The following is an 18,555-nucleotide window of genomic DNA, read 5'->3' on the forward strand; positions in this document are numbered from 1 at the left end:
CCCCAGCGGCATAACTTCCGGCCCGCGCTGATGACGTCGTACTGACCACGCCTACTTCGGTCGCAGTCTGTCTGACGCCACGCCTTCCTGAGTCGGGTGGTCTGGATTGGGACTGTCAGCACCCCAGCGGTGGCCGGCGGTGAGTGACGTCATTTCTTGCCTCCCTCTGACGTCATTTTGTAGTGTTTGCTGTGCTGTGGGGACGGTTATATCGTAGTAAACATGGCGCTGTGAGGGAATACATATATATATGTATACAGGGGAGGCCCGGGACACCTACAGCTCCTATAGGGAGCTGGGAACTTCTAGTGGGCAATGCTGGGAGTTGTAGTACTACGCAGCTGTAGTAGCGCAGTGGTTGATCTTCAGTGTCTGATTTTTCTGAACATTCGCGCGTTTATCGCCATGGCGTCTGACGTACGGCTATAGCAGCTTTCTGATGTTCCGGCTGGTTTCTAAGACCTCTGTTTGCTGTCAGTGAATCAGTTTGCATTGGCAGAGGCCTGGTACTTCTCACAGCTGAGGATCCGCTACAGTGGTCGGTAACCGGATGAGGCTGCCGCTTCCGTCGTTTGGACCCGTTGTATATATTATGATATAATGGGGTCCGCCATGACACCTAGTATTTTAGGGTGCGTTCAAACGTAATGGAGAGTTTGCACCAACATCTGCAGCGTTGGCGCAGATCTGGACGCGGGTCCACGTTTAACTTCACGTCCTCCATTGAAAGGGTGAAATCTGCTGCCGATCTGCACCAACTCTTGTGGATTGTGGTATGGATCTGCGCCAAAACCCGCCACGTGTGAGCGCACCCTACCTTTATGTTCACGCGGTGGACTCTGCCGCGGAATTTTCCGCATGGAATCGGCCTGTAAAACCCGTCAGAAATCCGCGGCTATTCTACTGCGGTTTGTACCCAGTCGGTGGGCGAAATCCACGTGCGAAATTTCTGACGCATTTCTGCACAGATTCCACACGGCCATTTCTGTTGAAATCTCTATGTGGATCCGTAACGAAAGCTGCGGCAGAGCAGCCGTGGCTTTACAGGAGGATTCCATGCGGTAAACGTACCCGTACTGGATCAAGGACTCAAGCATAGACATTGACAGATGCGGCAGGGGAATCCCTTCATCCCCGCAGTGATGAAGGGATTCCCCACAGGGATGAGAAAACATCCATGGGGATTTCTCATGGTGGTAAATGCAATATCGCCCTCGCCCGTGTGAAGGAGCCCTCGGGCCGCACTCTCACAGCTCGCTTTTTACCACAATTAGTACGGCATTTGAAACGCCGCGCTAATCGCAGTACAACGCCTTCAATGGGGATTCGCAGACCTACTCTTGAATGCAGCATTTCTAACCCCGCGATTTTCGAGCGCTGTCTGCTCTATTTTCGCATGTTTTAGCGCTTTTTAACGCTCTCCGTCATGATAATGGGGTCCGTTAAAAAACGCCGCCAAACATTGTAGAAAGCGTTCAAAAGCAACTGCTCGAAATCGCTGTAAAATGCAGTGATTTTGAATGCGGCGTTTTGTGAACATGTGTGAGAGCGACCTTAGGGTGGTTTCCCATCTGCAGTGGGGATTCCATTTTTCTGCTCCGTTCGGGGAGCAGGAAAGGGGAATCCCTGTGGCCAAACAGCTCTGTCTCTGGATGGAACAGTGTAGCGCTGACGGGCCCCATTGACTATAATGGGGTCCGTCCGCATTCTGGCGGAAGACGCAGATGGGACACCGGCCTTGGGCTCATTTAACCTCCGTGTTTGTCGGTTCCATCGTAGGACCGTAACGCCAGATTATAAAGGGTCTGTGGGGTGCTATTATTTTGCCGGCGAAAAAAATGGCACTATGCTATATTTGATTGACTCTTTGATCAATGCAGATGTGGTCACAGCCTAAAACTGAAGCTGGGGCTGAATAAAGATTTCCATTCACTGACAGCAAGCAGAGATCAGACTTTGCCTGGAATTTTGGTACACTATCAACCCAACCCAGTTATACTTGCCTTGTCTCCTCCTGCCCGGGGACTGTATCAAAGGATGATAGGTGTTGTAGTGCATGTAATAAAACTGCTGCTTGTTTAAAGCAAAACTGTGTTCTTAAAGGGGTGTTCCCAAAATTAGATTTTTACTTGGCTGTTCCCATCAGCTCCCACTGAAATGATGCTTTTGGGGTGCATGTTTGACCTCCGCTCTATTTTTGCGGGGACCTTTGGGATCAGTTGGGTCCTCAGCGGTCGGACCCTCAGTGATTATAAAGGTATGCCCATCCTTTATAGCTAAGAGCCGTTCTACCAGTCTGTGGGCACTCTTTCATACTGATAGGATATACCTAGCTAGTGCCCTGCCAGGACCTTCCACCTCTGTGGCAAGAATTCTTGCAGCAGGATGTGACCCTCGGCTCCCCTCCTCCCGGCATCTTCTCCGCTGTGCTATGTGCCGGCTGCCGCCCAGCCAGTACATGCGCAGACCAGAGCCGGTGCCTCAGAGGTGACATTTCCGTGCGGGTCTCTGCAAAGCTCGCACAGAAATAGGACATGCCGCGATTTGTTTATCGCGGCTGTCATCATAGGATTGCATTATTCTGGAAATCCTGCCGCAGAATTTCCGCCCGTGTGCAGGCGGCCGTAGTCTGCCATCCTCAGGGGGTTTTGGAACTTCTGAACCGTCGGACAGGTCTGCGTGCAGCTATCATCTGGTATGTTTACATGTTTGAGTACAGAAAATCCGTAATGTATTCCAGTACAAGCCAGGCGGATGTGAGTGGTTGCAGATTCTGGAAGTCAAAGTCCATCACAAAGTTTGTCCTGGATTACCTGCAGGGAGAGACCGAGCGCAGGACCTCGCTTATCAAAACTAGGTTCAAAGATAGTGGAGTTGGTGCGGATTTTTCACCAGCGTCGTGGAGTTGGTAGAAATGTTGTACCGCCTCTAGCTTGGATACAAGATGTGATATGGCCGGGCATGGAGGCTCTAGTACCCTGTTGTACCGCCTCTAGCTTGGATACAAGATGTGATATGGCCGGGCATGGAGGCTCTAGTACCCTGTTGTACCGCCTCTAGCTTGGATACAAGGTGTGATATAGGCTGGCATGGAGATATACAGGTTCTGTATGGTATCCTATGGCATATTGCTCCACATTTGCTAGAATTGAGCCTCTAGATATGCAAACTCGTAGGCTGTTGAAATTGGCGTCCCAGATGGCCCCATACATGTTCTGTTGGCGATGACTCTGGTGACCGGGCGGCCACGGAAGTGTGACAATGTTGTGGGGACATTCCTGTGACCCCCTTGTGTGTGCGGCCGAGCATTATCCTGCTGAGCCCGGTCACTTTGTGTGTCCTCACACATCCACTGGTCCCGACACCTCCTAACAGTCTGGTCAGACGCTCCTCTCTACTGGTGGTCTGTAGGGGGCGTCCTGAGCCCAGTCACCTTGTGTGCCCTCACACATCCACTGGTCCCAACACCTCCTAACAGTCTGGTCAGACACTCCTCTCTACTGGTGGTCTGTAGGGGGCGTCCTGAGCCTGGTCACCTTGTGTGTCCTCCCACATCCACTGGTCCCGACACCTCCTAACAGTCTGGTCAGACGCTCCTCTCTACTGGTGGTCTGTAGGGGGCGTCGTGAGCCCGGTCACCTTGTGTGTCCTCACACATCCACTGGTCCCGACACCTCCTAACAGTCTGGTCAGACGCTCCTCTCTATTGGTGGTCTGTATGGGGCGTCGTGAGCCCGGTCACCTTGTGTGTCCTCACACATCCACTGGTCCCGACACCTCCTAACAGTCTGGTCAGACACTCCTCTCTACTGGTGGTCTGTAGGGGGCGTCGTGAGCCCGGTCACCTTGTGTGTCCTCACACATCCACTGGTCCCGACACCTCCTAACAGTCTGGTCAGACACTCCTCTCTACTGGTGGTCTGTAGGGGGCGTCCTGAGCCTGGTCACCTTGTGTGCCCCCATCCACTGCTCCCAACATCCCCTAACAGTCTGGTCAGACGCTTCTCTCTACTGGAGGTCTGTAGGGGGCGTCCTGAGCCCGGTCACCTTGTGTGCCCCCATCCACTAGTCCCAACACCCCCTAACAGTCTGATCAGACACTCCTCTCTACTGGTGGTCTGTAGGAGGCGTCCTGAGCCTGGTCACCTTGTGTGCCCTCACACATCCACTGGTCCCAACATCCCCTAACAGTCTGGTCAGACGCTCCTCTCTACTGGTGGTCTGAAGGGGGCGTCCTGAGCCCGGTCACCTTGTGTGCCCTCACACATCCACTAGTCCCAACACCTGCTAACAGTCTGGTCAGACACTCCTCTCTACTGGTGGTCTGTAGGGGGCATCCTGAGCCCGGTCACCTTGTGTGCCCCCATCCACTAGTCCCATCAACCCCTAACAGTCTGGTCAGACACTCCTCTCTACTGGTGGTCTGTCGGGGGTCCTGAGCCTGGTCACCTTGTGTGCCCCCACACATCCACTGGTCCCAACACCTACCAGTCTGGTCAGACGCTCCTCTCTACTGGTGGTCTGTCGGGGGTCCTGAGCCTGGTCACCTTGTGTGCCCCCACACATCCAATGGTCCCAACACCTCCTAACAGTCTGGTCAGACGCTCCTCTCTACTGGTGGTCTGTCGGGGGGTCCTGAGCCCGGTCATCTTGTGTGCCCTCACACATCCACTGGTCTCAACATCTCCTAACAGTCTGGTCAGAACGGCCGGTGGGGACAATTCATGGATATGGCCATCCAGCTTTTCACCTCCCAATAATGCGCCCCCCTCTGGTAACGGGGTGAAATCTCTTCTTTGCATCATAGAGGCGTCTAGTGGACAACAAGCTCTACACAAGTGGAAGAAGAGGTCACTACACACAAGGAGCCTCCGAGAGCCTCTTATAGGCCAAGGGAGGGACTGCATGCCGAGTTCTGCAGCAAGATGACAAGTTCTTCTGGGGTGGGATTGGTTTTTTTGACAGAGTGTATTAAAAATATGATCTAATTAAGGCCGCCTGCAGACGGCCGGGTCGGATCCGGCTGCGATAATTCTCGCAGAGGGACCCGACCCGAGCGCTTGCAGAGAGCACCACGAACTCACCCGCTCCCGCAGCTCTGGCTCTTTCATGTGCTGGCTGCTGGGCAGCCGGCGCATGCGCAGAGTGGAGCCGGCGGCCGGTGAGTGACGTTTCTATGCGGGGCTCTGTGAGCCCCGCACTGAATTAGAGCACGCCGCGGTTTGTTTGCTGCGCGGGATTTCGCGCAGACAAACCACTGCCGTCTGCATAGGATTGCGTGTAGTAATGCAATCCTATGCAGGCGTGTATGGGCGGAAATTCTGCGGGGAATCCCGCCGCAGAATTTCCGCCCGTCTGCAAGTGGCCTTATTCAACACAGAATTTGTTTTATATTTCCTTTCACGGGTATTTAGGAAAGTTCGGAAATGTCCTATAAATATGTTGTATTCATCTCTGCCCCTAGAACATCCATTATTGCCTTTCCTCTCCATTAGACTAATTATTCTTGGGCCGTATTTACATGGCCGATCGTTAGTCGCCTGTGTAACTAGACCCGGTGTAAATAATGAGTTCTATTTCTGTGTGTCTCGCAGCGCACAAACCTGCCCAATAATACCAGCCGTGTGAATACGTCTCTACGCTGCTGCTTCAAGGCTTTTAGTTAAGAGAAAGCATGAGTCCTACATGAAGGAGTCTGGGAGGATGGAGGAGTCCGAGGTTGGCCTTACTAACTCCACAGTAATTAGTCCCAGCCCGGCTTCCATTTCTGGAGCTGCTGTGGTAAAGTGAAAGCTGAGCTCTGATTGGTTGCTATGGCAACACAAGTTTGATAAATGAAGCCTAGTGTGCCTCCCTACTCCTCAGCCGGTCTCTCTTGACCTCTAATGGTGAAGTCTCACATTGACTCCTCAAGACATCATCCGGAGAGACTAGTGGGGGTGCAGGAAAGCGAATTCACAGGAGCGGAGAGAATATTATCTGTGCCACCGCCAATCCACCCCGTGTCAAAGTACCCCTAAGGCTGCCTGCAGACGAACGAGTTTGAATTGCGGAATCCGCGATCGTCTCCCACACGTACGATCCGCGGCATTCCGCACATATTCAAACCAATAGAGCATTCGCATGTCCACTCACACAAGCGGCTGCGGAAAAGAATTGCAACATGCTCTATTTTTTTGCGGATTTAGCGTGGACGGCTTCCATTGAAGTCAGTGGAAGCCGTCCGACCCGCGGGCCTTCCACAATTGATGAAAGGTCGCGGATTCTGCGTCATCGCCTAGTGATAGCATGGGAAAAGCAAAACTGTACTGCGCATGTGCGACGGCGAGCTGTGTGGACCATCCGCAGTACAGATGATTCAGGTACGTGCAGACACCGGCCACGGGCAGGGTCGGACTCTGCTGCGGGCTCCTGCATGCGGAATACAGCCCGTTCGTGTGCAGGCGGCCTAAGGCGTGTTCACACGTCAGATTTTGGTGTGGAATCTGCACCTAAATATGTTTACAATACTCCTGCCACTCATTTGTCAGGGACACGACGGCGCCATGCTGATAGCGCCATGCTGCCAACGCAGAGTTTTCGACTTCAGATTTCAAGTCTGCGTTGCTGAAAAAAAGTGACGTCACTTCTTAAGGTGGATCCGCACGGAATCTGTGTCAGTGGATTTTGCCCATAGACAAGGGCTGTTTGCGGATCTCTGACACCCGTGTAAATATACCTCCAGGGTTCAGGTCCATCCTCCGTTGCGATCACCATATATACCAATAGAAACTGGCACTTCCGTGGCTTAAAGAGCTCTCCGGGCCTGGGTAAATAAAGATGGCCGCACCGCTTCTCTGACTACCTGATGCACTCTGTGTATTAGTAGCATTGGCAGTCTTAAGACCCTACATGCTGCTCCTACTGATCAGCTCTGCTCATGTAGCAGGGGTAATGTCTTAGACTAATGATGTTATACTAATATACAGCGTCCTTCAGGCAGTCAGAGAAGCTGTGTCACCATCTTTGTTTGTCCAGGACCGGAGGGTCGCTTTAAAACTTGACTTTGGGGTAGCATGGAGCTTGGTGATGCCTCCTGGAAGTTACATAAAAGTTTTATATAACGTAATTTTCCCTTCTCCCCATAGGACACGGGCATGGAGTCGCCCCCGCCCACCATGATAGAGGGGCTCGGCGATGAGGTGACTGTTGTAGTGGGAATTTTTATTTTACTCCTAGCATTAATTCTAGCATGGCTGTCCACGTACGTAGCCGAAGGCAACGACCCTCTACTGGGTAGCCTGATACCCACTGGACGTAGAGAACCCCTTCTAGGGCTCAGTAACCCAGTGCCCCCAAGCCCAGAACCACCAAGGGTTGTAGAACCTCAAGTGGAGAAACCGGAAGAAGGGGAACAAGGCCAAGGAGGCGAGCAAGATCCAGACTCCGAGAATGCCACCCTTGATCAGATGCTGGATATCCAAGGAGTGCCTAAGCGTAGTCAGCCGGTGCCCCCTACGTGTGAGGAGGACGAAGTACCGGGGGCAGATGATGCTGAAGGGCAAGATGGTTCTCAGGGAGTAGATACAAGTAAAGGTCCAGAAGAAGATGAAAGTAAAGAGACAGATAACCGAATGAGGCAGCGAAGTATAGGCAGAGACCATGAATGGAGGAAGAAAGCTAGCACAGTCCAGGAGCAGAGTCAGCTGGAAGAAGGAATGATCACCGTTAGGCTCAAGTTCCTGAACGAAACCGAAGAACTGGCTTTGGTGAGGCCGGATGACACCATTGGGACATTAAAGAGGTGAGGAGGCCTTGTCTACTTTATAAAGTTTGTCTCTAACTTTGGCACAAGTTGACACTCTAGTTTATAAGTAGTTCTTGGATAGACAGATTATTTCTTGCTGACCATCTTCTAACTCTCTTAAGTCTATGTGGTCACATTATGCTCTCCTCTATGCTTGGTGAGCTTTGGGTGGCTATGCCAGTGTACTTCATAACCCAACGGAGGGGTGTAGAAGACCTTACTGTGCGCACCGCATGTTTTCACAACACACATCATTGTGTATACTTAAAGTGTTGTGAGTTTTTTGCCGAGTTCCTTGAAGAATGTCGACAGACCTGATATCATTAAAGGCCTCCAGATAGGGAGGTGATGAGGTCCGTCATGTTCTACATAGTTATAGAATAGTGTGGAGCCTTATTAGATTGAGGGGATGACATGGGTTAAATCGGGGCAAATGCTTGCAGCAAGGTAGCCAAAGTGTCCAGCATGCAAAGAAAGCAAAGGCAATTGGCATAGTAATAGGGATTTATGTTGCTACTGCATTGTTCTCAGCAGCCGGCTGCTTGCATGTAGCTTCCTGCCAGCAGAGGGTGCTTGCAGGAGGTAAGTACATTAGAGGGAGGAGCAAGATTCCTTGGCGTGACTACCAGGTCAAGGGTTGGTCTGGGGGAATCCTGCTGTGACTATTGGAAGGGAAGGGGTGGGCTGCCATTAGTTCTGCTTGGGAAAAGCAGGGAGGCACTGCTGTGACTAATGGGAAAGTAGGAGGAAATACCAGCTGTGACTACTGGGGACATATAGCTACAATCAAAATTATTCAACCCCTATTGCAAATTAGGTTTATTTACTATGTTTCTAAACTTTCAGCTATTTGCAAAAAAACTCAAACAAGAACAAATTTAAATAGCGCAATGCAACTAATATAACACGTGGTTTATCCAAATTCTACACAAAATGCCATTTTAATGACTACTGTAGTCTCAGTATTATTCAATCCCTTGAATAGTATCCCTCATAAAGGCACACCTTTGCAAGACAGGTGTTGTCTCAAGCACACCTGATGTAACTAATCAAAGTTACATCAGGTGTGCTTGAGATACAACACATCAAATATCTAGACTGGCTAGGGCTTTGCTGACTGTGATATTTAATTGAATGTTTGAAATATGACTTAAGCCCAGAGAGTGCAGCAAAAAGTTAAGATGAGACGATCTTCTTGCTCAAACAGGAAAGAGCATACAAAAAGATAGGAAAGGCACTGAATGTTCCTAGAGATACAGTTGGAAGCATAAAGCGCAAGTTCAAAGTTAAAGGTACACTAACTGGCTGCACTACCTGGATGTGGCAGAAAGAGGGAGCTATCATCGTCTGCCACCAGATTCATAAGGAGATAGGTGGCCGAAAACCCGTGAGTGACCGCAAAACAGCTGCAGCGAGATTTGGTGTCAGTAGGCACTGAAGCTTCTGTTTGCACAGTAAGGGATCATTCACACGGGCGTATGCGTAAAACGCTGTGTAAACATTGCAGCTTTTGAATACGTATTGTTCGATTTTCTTTGCATATGATCGCGTATGCATTTTTTTTTTGCACGCATATACCTGTGTATATTACGCACGCAAAAAAAGCGCAAGCAGGAAAAACGGCCTAGAATTTTGTTTAAATTCATTATCCTGTTTCCTAGCAACATGCATGAAAAATACAACTGCTAGTACTTGCGTATTATATGCACCAATAGAGAACAGTAGGGCCTTTACATGTAATACGCAATAAAATAGAGGATGCTGCAATTTTTCTTACGCTCGTGACATACGCAATGACTATACTTAAGTGTGAACAGATCAATGAAAATCCATTTACTTTCATTGACTCTATTTACCGCGTATTACGCACGCAATATACACGGTCAAAGTATACCCGTGTGAATAAGCCCTAAGGCGCATAGTAAATGCTGGAGGTCTTCATGCCCGAACTCCAAGACCTCTACTGACTTCAATAACAGAAGAAAAGTCACTCTAATATGCTCTATACCATATACATGAGCCACAGAAGCCACTGGAACTTTTCGGGCGTATGGATCATACCTCAAGGTCCAACAAGGTTTGAATTCAGAAGAAGTCCTGGAAGATTCTAGAGTGGCCGTCATAGTTCTCCGTCTTGAACCCCATGAAAAAAATCTTTGGTGGGATGTGAAGCAGGTGACTGCAATAATATTAGTGAACTGGAGGCCATTGCCCATGAGGAACGGGCTAAGACTCCGCAGAACACTGTCAGTAGAGCATCTTTTGGTGTTCTGACTTGCTGCAAACGGGATGCATAGCTATTCACCAGCTTCTAAGTACCTTGTTTCCCCCTGAAAATAAGTCATAAGCTAATAATAAGCCGTATCCCGATTTTCGGGGGAGGCTTGAAAAATAAGCCCTAGCTAGACTACATGAAAAAAAACAGCAATGCTCACCTAGCTAACGGCATCTGAGTCCCTTGCGCTGGTCTTCGACACTGCGGCAGGCTGCCACGTCCTCGGTGTTGACACAGCACTCTCTTTTTGGTGACAGGGCTTTGAATACCCTGCCTCCAGCAAACGAGTGCTGTGATTGGATCACGAGTGCCGTTGCTCAGCCAATCGGAGCAGGCACTCGATCATTCACAGCCATTCAGTGAATGACATCACTGAATGGCTGTGATTGGTTCATCGAGCGCCGGCTCTGATTGGCTGTGATCCAATCACAGCACTCGCTTGCTGGAGGCGGGATATTCAAAGCCCCATCACCAGAAAGAGAGTGCTGTGTCAACGCTGAGGATTACACTGCAGCCTGCCGCAGCACCGGAGACCAGCGCGAGGGACCCAGACCCCGCGGGCCAGGTGAGTATAAGACACTGTGCCTCTTTTGGGGCAAACATTAATATAAAATTTATATACAACACTTCTTTGTTGGCACCTAGCCCCCACCAGAGTTGCACATGCGGTCCCTGGTTACTCTAAAGACTGTTTCCGGGATCGTTCATCCCCAGGAGACATGCTCCACGTATGGTGGTCCTACCCTAAGGTTAAAAGACCCTGGATTAGGACATATTCTCTAATCTATTCAGTAACCTACCACAACCTGCGCAAAAATCCCTGGGAGGTTGTGTTGAACAAAAAGATCGCAAATATATCTCCAAAGTCCAGAAAATTGATCTCTCTCTTTTTTATTTTTTGCCGCAAAACAAACTATTGCTCACTTTTGGCGAAACGCCTTTTTAGACTTTTCTTAAGTTCAGCGCCATATGAATTGGTACTAAATGAACGAGAAATTTACATCGATAACAGAAGACAAACACGATACATTTCTTAGAATCTGGACACCATGGATAAATTACACCCTCCCTGCAACGGGCGCCAACCTACTATCACTTCAAGTTTTCTGGAATTGAGCGATCAGCTGTTATTAGCGCAGCTGGCTGTTATCACAGCCGGCTGCGCTGATACGATTCTCTGTGCCTGTGTCCTGCTGTGAATTCGGAGCGGGGCACAGGCTGTAAGCATGCAGAACAATACAGCTGTTTGCTTATGCAAAACAGCTGTATTGTTCTATTAGTGGTCATGGCTGTGTCCCGCTCCGGCTGCATAACTGTATAGTAGCTGCTTAGCTACTATAAGGTATGCGCGGATGATCGCTCAAAGCTGTCACTCAAATTGTCTTTTGAGCGATCATCTGTCAGTGTAAATGGGGTCTAAAGCGAGAAACATGACAACATTGGAGAGCGACTATTTTAATATGCGTAGCCTATCCAGTAAATACAACACTTTGTAGCTATGCCATTATATATATGCCCGTAAAATTGTGTATTTTGCTATATTCTCTTACATATCTGAAAACTTTCAATAAAAACTATTGTTTAAAAAAAAAAAAAAAAAAGATGCTTGTCAGGAAGGGGATGAATAGTTCCGAGACTGTAGGAGTCATTAAGAGTGGCACTTTGTGTTGAGTTTGGAAAAGCCACTTGTTATGTTAGGGTGGTTTTACATCTGCATCCGTCCCTCAGCCTTTGTTTTCCATTTTTGAAAATTTTTTTATAAAAAAGAAAAGCGGGAGCAAATTGGACCCATAGGGAGCAATACGTTTTTATGCTCTATTTGCATTCAGTTTGACTCCGTTCTGTTCGCTTCCAATTTTTCTGAACAGAAAAAAGTGCAGCTTGAAGCGTTATTGTTCCTGTCCAAAAAAATTGGAAATCGAACGGAAAGCATATTTCCGTTTTCTTTTTTGCATTAAAGTTAAGGACAGAGGTAAGCAACCTGCAAGGCTTCCGACTGCCTTCAGTGTTGAACTGATCCTTTTTATCAGTACACTGCAAAGTAAATGGGTGACTGGAGAGGGGGAGGCAAGAGAAGCAAAATCCCAGGAAAAGGAGGGGGAGCAAAAAGCAAGGGGGCGTTGGGTAATAGATGGGGAGAAAAAAGTCCAGGGAAGAAGAAGAGGAAGGAGAAGCCCAAGAAGCCAGGAAAAGATGATGGGAGGAAAAAGTCAAGGGAAGAAGTCCAAAAATCTGAGGAAGAGGATGGGGGAGGGAGAAGCCTGGGAAAGAGGATGGGGAAGAAGGGAAAAGCCTGGGGAAGAGGATGAGGGAGGCAGGGAGAAGCCTGGGGAAGAGGATGAGGGAGGCAGGGAGAAGCCTGGGGAAGAGGATGAGGGAGGCAGGGAGAAGCCTGGGGAAGAGGATGAGGGAGGCAGGGAGAAGCCTGGGGAAGAGGATGAGGGAGGCAGGGAGAAGCCTGGGGAAGAGGATGAGGGAGGCAGGGAGAAGCCTGGGGAAGAGGATGAGGGAGGCAGGGAGAAGCCTGGGGAGGAGGATGAGGGAGGCAGGGAGAAGCCTGGGGAAGAGGATGAGGGAGGCAGGGAGAAGCCTGGGGAAGAGGATGAGGGAGGCAGGGAGAAGCCTGGGGAAGAGGATGAGGGAGGCAGGGAGAAGCCTGGGGAAGAGGATGAGGGAGGCAGGGAGAAGCCTGGGGAAGAGGATGAGGGTGGAAGGGAGAAGCCTGGGGAAGAGGATGGGGGAGGGAGAAGCCGGAGGAAGGGAGAAGCCTGGGGAAGAGGATGGGGGAGGAAGGGAGAAGCCTGGGGAAGAGGATGGGGGAGGAAGGGAGAAGCCTGGGGAAGAGGATGGGGAGGAAGGGAGAAGCCTGGGGAAGAGGATGGGGGAGGAAGGGAGAAGCCTGGGGAAGAGGATGGGGGAGGAAGGGAGAAGCCTGGGGAGAAGCCTGGGGAAGAGGATGGGGGAGGAAGAGGATGAGGGAGAAGCCTGGGGAAGAGGATGAGAGAGGAAGTATTCTGGGGAAGAGGATGAGGAGGGAGAAGCCCAGCCACCACCCACGAGTGTGTATTGTGTGCGTTTTGCTGGGTTGGAGGAAGACCTCTGGCAGACTACCCAGAATCAAAATTATGGAGTGTGCAAGGACCTGCATATCCAATAATTAGCCGCTCTACCCAGAAAGGTATTTGCATGCATCAGTTCTGATTTCAGTTTGTAATCAGTCTACATTCAGTTAAAAACCAATCCGTTTTAAAAGGACTCCAAACGCAGATGTAAAACCACCCTTATCGTGTTAAATCATCTATATTGTTACCGTTTCTGTTTATTTGCCAAATTTAAAAAAATTTCACATGTTTGCAAAAAAATCAATTTGTAACGGGGGGAGGTAGAATAATTTTGATTGCTACTACAGGAAAAGTCCGGGTCTGCCCTGCTGAAGTAGAGAGGAGAGAAGAGGACTCCGATTTTACTATTAGAGTGGGGTCACAGCTGTAAATATTGTGGGGAACTCTATTCTGATTAGTGGTGGGGTACAAATCTGTAAGCGACATGTAAGGCCAGAAGCTCATCAGTTCCACCCAACCCTATGGTAAGATTATCTTCCATAGCTGTTAAGGTGAGGCTGATCATAGAGCACAGTCAGGGGATGAGAAGAGTTTGTATATTGCTTGTTCCGTGTACTTGATACTCTTGGTTCCACGTTTTGTACCCTTTATCTCACTCGCCCTTCTCATTCTTTTTCTTGCATCAGTAAATACTTCCCCGGTCAGGAGCCACAGATGAAGCTCATCTTCCAAGGACAGCTTCTTCATGACTCGACCCAGACCTTGCGCTCCCTCCATATCACAGACAACTGTGTCATCCATTGCCACCGTTCTCAGGCCACCGTCTCTTCCTCCCCAGTAGGACCTGAATCGGGAGGGACTTCCCAGGAGCACGCTGGCCTCACCCCACCCATCGGGAACCTGATGATCCCTGTCTTTGTGGTCATGTTGGCACTGATCTGGTACTTCCGGATCAACTACCGCCAGTTTTTCACAGCCCCAGCCACTGTCTCCTTGGTGGGGGTCACCGTATTTTTCAGCTTTTTGGTCTTTGGCATGTATGGACGATAAGAGAGAGACTGGGCAATGAGGGTTCAGGAACATTGGACTATTGGGTCGAGTTATGGGATGAACCAAGAAAGCCTCTGATATGTATTCAGTTTACCAGTACCTTAATCAGACATAATCCGGCGGTACTGAGTATGATTTTATGTGATATAAAGTTATTGTGCGGTATCGGATATGCCTATTGTCACGGTGCCCCGATCTATCCCTAAAGGCCTTGTTCAACAGGTCCACGTTACGCCATACAGCCATCACCCCGCAACCTTTAAGACGCAATGCTGGCATTGAGGTCATTGCTATGCTATTGAGGAAGGAGCAAGGTTTTCTATCGAGCAGGCAGTGTCCCGTAGATATGGTAACATGAGCGGTCTCAGACGAAAAAGCATCATCCTACGGCACCCGTAAAAGTGGAATGCTAGTCATTAAAGCAATATTTCACAGTCTAATTGCTAGGTGTCACTTTAAGAGTCAAGTTCAAACCATTATCTTTGGCCCTCACACATGATCTATTGGAAGATCTTGAGTTTTTTTTGCCACATCTTGTATGAAATTTGGATGGTGCATGTCAAAGTGAGCAAACCACAGATTTTCGGAAGTTGTGTGCATGTCGTGATGCACTTTTTTAGGACCCACACAGATTTTATTTTAGCAGTATCTGCACCTCTCCTTGGTGAGAAGACTTCTTACAAAATACGGGAGGATAAGTCCATTTAAAGGCACTGCAGCCCCAGTAATACTCAGAACCATTTGACCTACCACTCTTGAAGGATCAACCAAGCACCGGTGAGGTCACCTTTTTACAAAAGCCTGGTGATCCTGGTATCACAATCCCGAGTCCGTCAATGAATCGTCTTACAATCTGATCTTGTGATTATTTATCCGTGCTGTATTGTCCATGGGAGTGAAAAGCGGTAAGACCCGTAGATGTTTCCACGATGGACAAGACTCAAGAGCTTTGCTGATGAGAAGGTTGCATCACCCCGACTTGCTCCCGACAAATGACAATTCTGCACAGGGGTGGTCGGGAGGGAGGGGGGATGGGTTTGGTTATTTCCATCCTATTTTAAATATAAATCTACAGGGTTAATATATGAATGAATAAAATAATTTTGCTTCTTCATGAACTGGACTTGAGGGTCGAGAGCCTTTTTTTGTCTGTAGAGAGTGACAAGTTAATAAGGTTGTCCATTGTCTTCCATCCACCCTGTAAACGTAACAGAGTGGAAGGCCTTACTAGATTATCTCTTGGCTCCAGTGGCTAACAGATGTCCATAGAATACATGAATGCCAGTTGGGTCCAGTAGGCACTTTGTCATTATTTAATGCACCTAGCATCGATTTTATAAATTGCTGTGTAATACCCCCTTAGCCCACTTTCTGACAAGAGCATTACAGGCAACTGTCCTGCTCCAATTTTAAGTCTCATGACTCGATCTCTATGATTCTGTAGTTTTGGGTAAGTAGACCCACCGTCGGGCCAGGATACTTGTGCGTAATACACTTGTCTGTAGATAGATTTGAGAGAGGGCTACACAGTGACGTATTGTACAACATCAAGTACAAGTTGTGCAACCAAAAATGTTTGTGATTCGTCTGCGGTTCGACTACCCTATCCTACCAAACATAATTGGACACCTGAACAAGAAAGTAGTAGTATTTATTTTCATATGTTAGTACTTAGTGGGGCTCCTTTGGCCCCAATGACATTGGATACTGTCCGTGGTATACTTTCTACTAACATCTGATACACTTCAGCTGCTATTTCCCTACATTCATCCTCCAAATGTCTGGAGAGTGCTCTGAAAGAAAGACGATGTTCATATTTCGTGACCAGACATACCAGTTCACCCCAAAGATGTATCGGCCTGTCTACAATGGTGCAAAAAACATCGTCATTGGACAGTTAAGCGATGGGAAAAAAAAAGTTCTATGAAGTGACGAATCGCGCTGCTCCATCTTCAAATCAGATGGACATACCTGGGTGTGCCAACAGTTAAGTACGGCAAAGGTTCCATTATGGTCTGGGGCGGATTTATGTGGCAGAGTCTCGGTCTGTTGGTTGTAGCGACAAGAACCATGACCACGGTGGTGTACCCTTACATTCTAGACAATGATGTGCTGCCGACAATGTGGTAATACTCTGGGAATGGTCGGCCATACTTCCAACAAGACAACGTGCCTTGTCACAAATCCAACGCTGCTTTACGTTGCTTTGAGGATATGGATGTTCCACGATTGGACCGGCTGTACAGAGTCAGACCTGAATGCATTGTGTCAGCAAATATGAACTGCGTTCATCTTCTGTGAGAGAACTCGCCAAATGTTTGCAGGATGAATGGAGGGAAATACCAGTTGAAATGTATGTGACATTAATAGAACGTATACCACGGACAGTATCCAATGTTATTAGGGCCAAAGGAGCCCCACTAAGTATTAGCATATAGAAATAAATACTACTTTTGATAGGGAAGTGTATAATGCTTCATTTACAGTACTAGTCTCCTAATAACAGGAAGAGAGACCTTATGGACCTCCTAAGGTTCTATGGTAACATCCTCTGCACCCATTATAGTGACAGTCCTGGCCTTTACCTTCCTGGTACTGATTGTCTTTAGGATGAACTGTAACATCGTATCAGAAAACATAAACAGCGTTTATCGTCTTCGAGTCAACTTGCCAGATGTTTGTAGGATGAATGGAGGGAAATATCAGCTGAAGTGCATCAGACATTAATAGAAAGTATGTCACAGAGAGTATCTGATGTCATTAGAGCCAAAGGAGCCGTAGGATATGGAAATAAATACTACTTTTGATTCTTCGTCAGGTGTCCAATTCGTTTTTGGTAGAATAGTGTATTTTAGTGCTAAAAGTTACAAAATCTGTAGATATGTTGCCAGCGAGTTGCACACGATTTACACTGTCTGTGGTAGAAAAGTTGCTGGAGTCTTGTGACTAAAATTCCAAGAGTTTGGGTTACTTCCGACAGTCACGGCCCATCAAGACACGACCACATAAGACAATCACTAGTTGCAGTGTTACTATGTGACTGTGTGTTGTGTAGCCCTAGCCTTGTATTGCAGTTCACTCACTGACAAGCATCAGGCCACTCGCACACATCCGTTTTGAGCACCGTGGTACAAGACTCCCATTGATTTCAATGGAACCTCGCGGACCTGTGCTCGATCGCTGTCTGTTCTATTTTACCTCCGATTTAACGCACCTCATCCCCCTCAGAATGATGGGGTGCGTTAAAACCCGCCATCAGAGTCAGTAACCTGCGTCCAATAACGGCGGTCCAGTTGTGGCCTTTTGCCGACGGCATGTGTGAAAGTGGCCTTAAAGGGGTTGTCCCGCGCCGAAACGGGTTTTTTTTTTTTTTAAACCCCCCCCCGTTCGGCGCGAGACAACCCCGATGCAGGGGTTAAAAAAACAAACCGGGTAGTACTTACCCGAATCCCGGCGGTCCGGCGTCTTCATACTCACCTGCTGAAGATGGCCGCCGGGATCCTCTCTCTCTGTGGACCGCAGGGCTTCTGTGCGGTCCATTGCCGATTCCAGCCTCCTGATTGGCTGGAATCGGCACGTGACGGGGCGGAGCTACACGGAGCCGGCATTCTGCACGAGCGGCCCCATTGAAGACAGCAGAAGACCCGGACTGCGCAAGCGCGGCTAATTTGGCCATTAGAGGCCGAAAATTAGTCGGCACCATGGAGACGAGGACACCAGCAACGGAGCAGGTAAGTATAAAACTTTTGATAACTTCTGTATGGCTCATAATTAATGCACAATGTACATTACAAAGTGCATTAATATGGCCATACAGAAGTGTATAGACCCACTTGCTGCCGCGGGACAACCCCTTTAAGAGTTTATACAGACCTTGCAGAGTAAATCTGCGCCAAAATGCACGTATGACTTTGTTGCGAATTTCGGAGTGGCTTTCACTCATCGTGCTGCAGCAATTTAAAAGTCGCAGTGAAATTCAGTTTTTTTTTTGTTTTCGTGGCTGTGACTAATACTGCAGTTCAGCCCCATTTAAGTGAATGCAGAACCAGGAACAGCCCATGGCGCTTTATATAGACACTGAACCAGCAGGAAGCCGGTAGAATCTGGAATGCAGCCCTGGCGCAGAATGGACTTGAGGTAACTCAAGGACAGTAGAGGAGAAGTGAAGTAGACACACAATGTTACAAATGGATTATACACTAATTGGCCACTTTATTAGGGACCCCCATCTAGTAGCCTGTTGGACCTCAGGACTGCAGCACTTTATCACAGGAATGTTGGCCCAGAAGCGGCTACTGGTTGCTACAAATTAGACTGAGGTGCTGACAGGAAGGGGTCATCAAGTCATGCTGCTTGTGCCAAATTGTGTCCTTTCCATCAGC

The 18,555-nt window shown here is 48.6% G+C and overlaps 1 protein-coding gene across 1 annotated transcript; it reads left to right on the plus strand.

Annotated features, from left to right (window-relative positions):
• Window positions 1–23: 23 nt before the first annotated feature.
• Window positions 24–15,296, plus strand: TMUB2 (transmembrane and ubiquitin like domain containing 2). The gene is made up of 3 exons (XM_066585826.1): window positions 24–139; window positions 7,128–7,783; window positions 13,810–15,296. Exons 2-3 carry the CDS (start codon window positions 7,137–7,139, stop codon window positions 14,171–14,173), a joined length of 1,011 nt encoding a protein of 336 aa, XP_066441923.1. The 5' UTR covers window positions 24–139; window positions 7,128–7,136; the 3' UTR covers window positions 14,174–15,296.
• The last annotated feature ends 3,259 nt before the right edge of the window (window positions 15,297–18,555 follow it).

This window comes from Eleutherodactylus coqui, chromosome 13, assembly GCF_035609145.1.
Source record: "Eleutherodactylus coqui strain aEleCoq1 chromosome 13, aEleCoq1.hap1, whole genome shotgun sequence".
In the NCBI taxonomy this organism is placed as follows: domain Eukaryota; kingdom Metazoa; phylum Chordata; class Amphibia; order Anura; family Eleutherodactylidae; genus Eleutherodactylus; species Eleutherodactylus coqui.

Bases quoted from the DNA above. Each gene is read 5' to 3' on its own strand.
- TMUB2 (XM_066585826.1), top strand. From the start codon at position 7,137: ATGGAGTCGCCCCCGCCCACCATGATAGAGGGGCTCGGCGATGAGGTG. The intron at 7,784-13,809 runs GTGAGGAGGCCT...TTCTTGCATCAG, and splicing joins ACCATTGGGACATTAAAGAG to TAAATACTTCCCCGGTCAGG.